Source organism: Berghia stephanieae, chromosome 1 (genome assembly GCF_034508935.2).
Source record: "Berghia stephanieae isolate SIO BIC M18660-M18661 chromosome 1, UCSD_Bste_1.3, whole genome shotgun sequence".
Taxonomy (NCBI): Eukaryota; Metazoa; Mollusca; class Gastropoda; order Nudibranchia; family Aeolidiidae; genus Berghia; species Berghia stephanieae.
The window spans coordinates 10,429,712-10,438,678 of record NC_088360.1 but is presented as its reverse complement, the minus strand read 5'-3'; the positions used below and the strand labels follow the sequence as shown (position 1 = coordinate 10,438,678).

General features: G+C 32.5%; 1 protein-coding gene across 3 annotated transcripts; it reads left to right on the top strand.

The window, feature by feature from the left end:
* The first annotated feature begins 612 nt into the window (after positions 1 to 612).
* LOC144967732 (uncharacterized) lies at positions 613 to 8,337 on the top strand. Of its 3 annotated transcripts, XM_078905313.1 has the most exons (4): positions 613 to 741; positions 3,889 to 4,009; positions 7,621 to 7,761; positions 8,077 to 8,337. In XM_078905313.1, exons 1-4 carry the CDS (start codon positions 679 to 681, stop codon positions 8,184 to 8,186), a joined length of 435 nt encoding a protein of 144 aa, XP_078761439.1. In that variant the 5' UTR covers positions 613 to 678; the 3' UTR covers positions 8,187 to 8,337. The 3 variants fall into 3 exon arrangements, 1 of the variants encoding a protein (XP_078761439.1); XR_013644460.1 differs by lacking the exons at positions 3,889 to 4,009; positions 7,621 to 7,761; positions 8,077 to 8,337 and adding an exon at positions 6,320 to 6,458 and having other exon boundaries at positions 667 to 741; XR_013644459.1 differs by lacking the exons at positions 613 to 741; positions 3,889 to 4,009; positions 8,077 to 8,337 and adding an exon at positions 6,324 to 6,462 and having other exon boundaries at positions 7,621 to 7,760.
* Positions 8,338 to 8,967: the final 630 nt, after the last annotated feature.

The window sequence follows — 8,967 nt, the reverse complement described above, 5'->3', positions numbered from 1 at the left end:
ATGAATACATCAGAAGAGTTCTAACTTGTATAGTTTTGGAGCTGTATGGCTAGGGTCAACTATAATTTTGTTTTAAAATATACATAATATTGATCATTTGGAACTTTTCCGAAGTGTAATTTTGTGTCTACAACCCATACAAATGACACGAAAAATGCCTGCTAAATTATTATCAACCAGTCCAGTGAGACAATGGCTTATGTTATTTCTAGTATTTATTTGAGAGAGAGAGAGAGAGAGAGAGAGGGGAGAGAGAGAGAGAGAGAGAGAGAGAGAGAGAGAGAGAGAGAGAGAGAGAGAGGAGAGAGAGATTAATCTACTATCCCTATGACATAACAATGAAACAATGCCTTAATTTTTTAAAAAAGCGCGCGAGGATTTGTGTCGTCAGTCACCGCGAACAAGTTGCCAGATGGCCACGTGTGTGGCCAAATATATATTTTTTTTCTTTTATTAAATTTTATTCATCTATTTTTGTCTCAGTGACATTTATCCTAGTCTATTCAATTTTCTGTTTGTTAAAATTTAGTTCATATTAAGTGGGCCAGTCTTAATAGTGAAAGCCATATGATTTTCTATTTAGCCACTTTGAAGTCGAATTTGGTCAGGTTATAGTCTAGCCATCTGGCAGCCTTGCCTCGCTCACGTCATTTTCGTGTCGTGCGATGAGGGAACAAAATGGCCGTCTCCATATTTTCACTCATTGAAATGCAAATTGGGTTGATGTTTTGTGAGAATACGGTAAAAGTACTTATCATAATCCAATGAAATTTGAAATATAAATAGAAGAAATGTGCATATATAAATTGTGAGCGACAAAATCTCTCCTCTTTGTAGTTTTAGAAATATTGTACTCCAAAGAGTAAAAATCTATTTTTAACGGTCTTCTGGTAATCGTACGAGTTTTGTCGCTTGACATAATCTAAAATGACTTCTTTTCTAACTGTGTGCCAACTTTCAGTCAAATTCATCGATAAACAGCGTCGTAATTAATTTTTTAAAATAGCATGTACGGAACGGCTTCGTCCCATATTTTGTCGCGAATTTGGGCACTTCGTGAGCGAAAAAGAGGCCCAAAGATTTGTGCGGGATAGTCCTTGCTAAATAATGTCGTGAAAAGAAAATGTGCACGAATGGTTGAATAGTAATAATAATATCTTTTTATTTATTTATTTTAAAAATAGATAGTAAGTGGTGGCTGCAGTAGTGGTAGTGATGATGATGTGGTGGTGGTGGTAGTAGTAATGGCAGTATTAATGATGACAGAGTGACAATGATGATGGTGTTGTGGTGGCCGTTGAAATGATAATGATGGTTGTGATGGTTGTACTTTTAATAATTTGACTTAAAACTCTGAAATTCAAAATTAGAAAATAGCGGGTTAGAAGCAGGACCTGATTTCATAGAAATTCCCACCTATTATTATACATTCATTATTTTTAAAGATCAAGAAAGTATCACGATTATTGTTTCTTGAAAGTTTCATTCAGTCTGACTGAGTCAGTCCTTATATTTGAAAAAGAAGGTATATTAGCGAATATGAAAAGGAAGATAAACGCACTGTTAAGATATCATTATAGATAAGAAATGTATGTTATTTCATAATACTGTTTTAAGGGCTTTTCGGCGCAAGGAAAAAAAAGAAAAGAAAATGGGATAGTCTAAAGATCTTTTTTTTTGTTTTTTTTTTTTTTTTTGTTTTTTGCTTTAGGTCTCTTCCAACACAATTGAGGTTATATGAGAGACCGCTGAAACAAAAAAACAAGCAATCTAACAAAAATAGTACAAATGTAAATCAAAATCATAACCTAAAGATATCATAAGCTAAATTATAAATAACCAAGAACAAACAGGCAGAAGATTTACAGAAAAAAAAATATCCCCTGTCAAAAATACAATCACGAACCAAAGAAGCAAGATAGGCTAGTAAAGAGAAGAAGAAACGACATCACTATCGGATCGTACACCCATGCGAACATCATAGGTATATGATTCAAGGGTGATGCTCCCATCCAACCACCCGCGTCTAAAGATCTACAATTAAAAGAAAAAATGACAAAAGGGAATAACTCAAATATGAAAAAGGTGTACATTTCAAGAGCCCATCCAATGTACTTGGTTTGGATCCCCTAATCTAAATTCTTATCCAGACACAAGTACAGGATCTCACTCAGAGGAATACACTCAGGTGCTAACAACATTTGAAAGAAATATATAAATATATATAAAACAACACATTTGACTGCTTCCTCCCAGCCAAGTACTCCGGCCGGGACCAGGACAAAACCAAGAAATCTTATTCCAAGATAAAGACAGAAAGCAAGTTGAATAACAGATATAAGGGGGACAGAAGACACAGCAAGTAGCCTCTACTCTATGCCTGCCCACCGTGAGAGGACAAAAGACCCAACCCAGAGAAAATTATGAGACAGTGCAATACTATAGGATCATAAGCACAGAATGAAAAAGCCACTGGGGACGTTGAAAACAGAATGTTATTTAATAAATTAAATAGAATTCCCTTTCTTGATCCTCAGTGGATTTTTTTTTCTCTCAGGTCTATCTCAAGAAAATAACTGAGATAACCCAGAACATAAATAGCAATAAATAAATAAATAAATTAATTTTTAAAAAATATTAAATTTTAAAAAAGAAACAATTAATCAACCACTTAAAAAACAACAAAAACACTTTTTAATAAATTACATCATGATATTTTATTACACTCTTTTCAATTTACATTATGCACACATTACGCGATAATTTTTATCATCATCATCATCATCATCATCATTATCACCATCATCATCTTCATCAATATCATCACCTCCACCTTTATAAATATGACTAATACTCTAGTAACCATAAGATGCTGAAAAAATGGTGGAGGTCAAAGCTCTTCATATTACGTTTGTTTATAAACATTTTACTATATAGCCTTGTCGTTAGTACGTTACTAAAAACATAAATATTCATATATTATGAAATGCAATAGAAATTCTTTTTATACATAACTTACTTCAAATGTCGTTAAATAACGACAAATTACAAATAATCACAGAAGTAATAATCAAGCAAAAACAACAAAGCAACGACATGAACAAAAAAACAACAATAATAATACTAATACTAATAAGCAGAAGAGGAAGAAGAATGATGATGATGATGATGATGAAGATGTTAATAATAATAATAATAATAATAATAATAATAATAATAATAATAATAATAATAATATTAATAATAATCATTAATATTATTATTATAATGATGATGATGATGATGATGATGATGATGATGATTATCATTATTATTTATTTTTTTAATTATAAGGATGATAACAAAGGTAAATACAGTGATAATATAATATAATAATAATAATAATAATAATAATAATAATAATAATAATAAATAATAATAATAATAATAATAATAATAATAATATAATAACAATAATAATATAATAATAATAATAATAATAATAATAATAATAATAATAATAGTAATAATAAATAATAATACAGTAGACTCCGCTTAATCGCACACCCTCAGGAATCCGGATTAGTGTGTCAATTAGCGGAGTGTGCGATTAAGCCAAGAAGGTAAAAATAGCATCTAAGCAGCGTTTATGTGCCATTCATGTAGGACCTTCCCCTTTGAGCTTTCTGTGAACTTGGGAATGTCATGTTCAAGATATGGCCTCATTATAATTGTTTTGTTTTTTGTTTTTGTTTCTTTTTAAAAAATTATTTTATTTAATGTTTTTTTTTCTCTTTTTTTTCTCCTTTAAAAGTATTTTTTAAAAACTTTTCTCTTTATCAACAACAAAATGTAACATTATTGTTTGTAATAATAGTAATCATGAAGCATTGATTTCTTTCTGCGTAGGCAGTTTATAAACCCCTGTCTCCAATCTCCAATGTTAGTAGATCATCTGTCAAGCATTCTTCTTGGATAAAGTGGCGTAGTTTGTCCAGCATGTCAAGTTTTTCAGTGTTTGTCAAGGGTGGTAAGTCAATCTCTGGTGACCCATCCGCATCTACATTATCCAGGCATTGTCTTTTCTGTTGCTGAAAGGAGTCCACTAGCTACTGAGCTATCAATTCACTGCTGATGGGTATATTGTTGTCAATTGTAACGAATCGATTGAATCATTACATTTTTGTGTATTTTAAAATATATTTTCCCAGTCAAGGTGTGAGATTAAACGGAGCGATTATATAGAAAAATTTTAGTTTTTCAGGAATGTGAAGCATATAAGCAGAGTGTGCGATTAACCAATGTAAAATTAAGCGGAGTGAACTGTAATAATAATAATAATAAAAATCATCATAATAATGATATCTATAATAACAATAATAATAATAATAATAATAATAATAATAATAATAATAATAATAATAATAATAATAAGCACCAGACCATTGTTACCATGGGACATTTAAATCAATAAAATATGCTACAGGATCCCATTAATTAGGAGTTGGGTTCTCTATTCTCTCTTCTTTTTTTTCTTTTTTATATAATATGTATACATATAATATGTGATTTGTCAGTTTTGTTTGTTTTGAGGATTTAACAGCGCTTCTGAGACATTTAGGTCATATTAGCGCCAGTAAAAAGAAAAAAAATGGAATAGTCAAAATATTCTAGATTTAAAATCAAAGCACCCAAGAAAAAGTAAGACAAAAGGGAATTGGTTTAAATAGGGAACAGATGTAGAATCCAAGAGCATACCATCAATGAACTTAGTTAGAGATCACCTTAAAGTCTCATCCAGACACCAGCACAGGATCCCACTAAGAGAAACACACTCAAATGTTTACAGAATGTATAACAATACATAACAGAGAGATGATTTACAATGAAAAAATTATAATCTCCCAAAACTATAACTATACATTTGATTGCATACTTCGCAGTCAAGGAATCCAGCCAGGGCTGGGACAAAACTAAGTAATCTCATTCCAAGACAAAGACAGAAGGCAGCTCGGAAAACATATAAGGGCATAGAAGACACAGCTTGACCTCCTGCCCACCATGGGGGGTCAAAGGACCCCCCCCCCCCCCCCCCCCATCCCTACTGATTTGTCAGAGTACTGTAGAAAAAATACAGGGAACAGAATAAACCGAGTTTTCTAAAACTTACATCCAGACCCCAGCACAGGATCCAACTGAGCGGAACATACTCAAATGTTTATAAGATGTATTCAAAACAAAAAAATATAACAGTTTATAACAGAGATATGATTAACGAAGAAGAAAAATATTTCAAAAAGCAATAACAACACATTTGACTGTCTCCCTCCTCGCTGAGGCCAGGACAAAACCAAGTAATCTCATTCCAAGACAAAGACATAAAGCAAATTGTAAAACAGATATAGGGGGATAAAAACACAGCAGGTGACCTCCCTGCCCACTATGGGAGGTCAAAAGACCCCATTCCGAGACAGCATGAGTGACGTGTCCATGTATCTCAAAGAAAGCAGTGAAAGTCATCTCAGCACTGATTAGCCAATGTTTGTTTGTTTTAGGGGTTTTACGGCACTTGCAACACATTTAGGTTATATCAGCGCCAGTAAAAAGGAGAAAATGGGAGAAAATGGGCTGATTAGCCAATGTCATGTGATAATTGAACGATTATAATAAGTAATGGGTGCAAGTAATAATGAAGTGCCTCAGACATGGCAAATATAATTAACCTGCTAAAGACAGTAGCTGTCTTCAGTAATGATTTATCATATGAGTATGTTTAATAATGATATTATATCATAAAACATTGTACAATGATATATCATATGAGTATGTTTAATTATAGTATAATATCATATAACATCTAAAATATACACTATAAAAATTATACACATTTTGTTTTGAATTATACACATTTTTTTTAGTATCTCTGTTTAATCAGAACATGTAGTGCCTAATTAACAAACGCAGATCAAAATATATTGAAATAATTATCTTGATGAGTGGAGTAAATACCAGAAAAAACTAAAATTTATTGACAAAGCCTCCGTCACATCAGTAATGTCAATTCACCGAGTCATTCTGATCGTATTTTATTTATTTATGTAGACAAATGCACACGGTCAAGTGGAAGACGAATGCAAAACATCACCAACACCTTATCCGCTACAATTACAATAAGTACAAAAACCAATACCAACACCGTGACTGATTAATAGTATTAGAGTTTTATGGTAAATGATGCAATTCCTTATTAAAGTTATACAGTTAATCTTGGATTTAATGGGGTTCTGGTAAGGTCCCCTGGCGAAGACAAGATTTTTTTCTAACTCTCCTGTCCATCCAGCAATGTTTAGGTAGCTGGCTCTCTTGATCTGGTGGAAAGAACTTTGTGATGAGCGTCCTGTCAAAAGGGTGGCAAGCAATCACTACTAAAACCAAGATAAAATCCAGCTCCTTACAGTTCTGAAGGACTACAATACACATCCAGTGAGATTTTTAATTCAACAAATTTATTTGTTTTTAAGGGGTTTACAGCGCATATACACAAGTGTGATAATTTTTTTAAAAATTTAAAAAAATAGAACATTTATTTAAAATGTATAACTTCATGTCTAAAACAAGAGAGGTTTGTTTGTTTGTGTTTTTAAGGGTTTTACGGCGCTTGCAACACATCAGCGGCAGAAAAAAGGAAGAAAATGGGATAGTAAAAATTTCTAGAATTACAATTAAAGCACCCAAGAAAATGTAAGAAAAAGGGGAATTGGTTCAAATAGGAAACAGATGTAGATTCCAAGAGCACACTATCAGTGTTCTTTGTTTGAGATCACCTAAATGTCTTATCCATACACAAGCACAGGTCACCACTAAGAGGGATACACTCAAATGTTTACAAATCATATATATAATATAGAAACAAAACAAAATATAGTGCATGACAGAGAAATCATTTACAAGATAAAAAATATCATCTCTCAAAACTGACCATACATTTGACTGTTTCCCTCCCAGCTAGGGTGTCCGGCCAGGGCCAGGACAAAACCAAATAATCTCCTCTCAAGACAAAGACAGAAAGCATGTTGGAAAACAATATAGGGGGATAGAAGACACAGTAAGTGCCTCCCTGCCCACTATGGGAGGCCAGGAACCCCACCCAGTAATTCACCAAGAAAAATAAACTTCTATATTTTCAAAACTAACGTACATTAGTAGGGCCACCTTGAATTCATGAGAATTACACTCAGTCTTGTTTTTGTTTTGTTTGTTTTTAAGGGTTTTACAGCGCTTGCAACACATCAAGGTCATATCAGCGCCAGTAAAAAGGAAGAAAATGGGATAGTAAAAAGTTCTAGAATTACAATTAAAGCACAAAAGAAAAGGTGAGACAAAGGGGAATTGGTTTAAATAGGGAACAGATGTAGATTCCAAGAGTAACCGTCAAAGTACTTAGTTTGAGATCACCTAAAAGTCTCATCCAGACACAAGCACAGGTCCCAACTAAGAGGAATACACTCAAATGTTTACAAATCATATAATATATAATATGTAAACTAAACATAATACAATGCATGACAGAGAAATGATTTACAAGGAAAAAAATATCATCTCCCAAAACTATAACTATACATTCAACTGTTTCCCTCCCAGCCAAGGGACTCCGGCCAGGGTCAGGACAAAACATTCCAAGACAACGACAGGAAACAATTGGAAAACGGGTATGGGGGGAAAGAAGACACAGCATGTACCAACCTTGTAACATCCAATGTCCACTGTATCACAAGCTGAAAGTTAAGTAGTTATGAAATCATAATTTTAATCACATACCACCACCATGAATAAGATAATAAAATAAATTTCATAGCAAATGTATTTTTAAAGAGACCAATAAGTGCATAACAAACGTAAATTTAATTCCAGTAATGAATTGGAATTATCAAGGGGCTCAGGCTTATATCTAAGACTAAATAAATCATTGTTTTAATCTTCCATTTTGTGATTTATGTTTTGTAATAATGCCGTCTTCTGATAAATGTCAAACTGTCAAAGGTTTAAAAATGTAAATGCATTGTACTCTTTTTCTTTCTTTTTTAATTTCATTTTCAGGCTTTACGGGATATGCAGCCCTTGCAACACTTCAGGTTATTTCAATGCCAGAAAAAAAAAAGGATTTTAAGTTGGCAGTTCTATATTATGATTTCATAAATCGTGTATGAAAAGTAGGACACAAGACTGAATATGCCGGTTATCGTAATCGCCTTGTTAACAGGGATATGTTGGGTAGAAATATTTGTATCACCAGAATAAATAATATAAGGTATTCACATATCATAAATGTTGCTTTTCTGAACAAGTCTCTGAGATTACAGTCACCTCGTTTCAATCTGATTACAGTTTTAAAAATGAAGAGTGGTGTCTGAAGTTTATGTATCTATCTACATGCAGGGGAAAATAAAAATATCCAAAATCAACTTCCTATTTTTTGGGTTTCCTTCCTACTTTGCCGGCCACTTTCTGCTCCTTTACTAAAAGTAAAATTTCGTTATAAATGTTGCGACCTCTTCCCATTAATCGATAGGCTTGAAAATTTGACATTTCATTAATTCATGTGCCAATATGTGACAAATACTCTTTACACTGTTCTTGCTTCATCATTTAGCAAAATGAACACCAAATTTACATTAGCAAAAAAAAAAAAAAAAAATTTAATAAACAAATACATAAATAATTAATTAAAAAATGAATGAAGGAATAGATATAGTGGTGGTAACAAATAATAATGGTGGTATTCAAATAGAATAGAGCAGAATGGCTTGAGAATAATTCAAAGGATAAAAATTCCTTTCAAATTCCTTTTTCATGGAGTTCTTGATTTGCTTAGTTTTGTTTGCTTTTCATAAATTTAATGGTGCTTGTATTTTGACATTATCTAAAAGTCCAGTCCAATCCGGGCACTAACAAAGGATCCCTCTATGAAGGATAAACTCAAATGTTTAC

Bases quoted from the DNA above. Each gene is read 5' to 3' on its own strand.
- LOC144967732 (XM_078905313.1), top strand. From the start codon at position 679: ATGGCCGTCTCCATATTTTCACTCATTGAAATGCAAATTGGGTTGATG. The intron at 4,010-7,620 runs GTAAGTCAATCT...TTTCCCTCCCAG, and splicing joins TTCAGTGTTTGTCAAGGGTG to CCAAGGGACTCCGGCCAGGG. The intron at 7,762-8,076 runs TTAAGTAGTTAT...TTTCATTTTCAG, and splicing joins ACTGTATCACAAGCTGAAAG to GCTTTACGGGATATGCAGCC.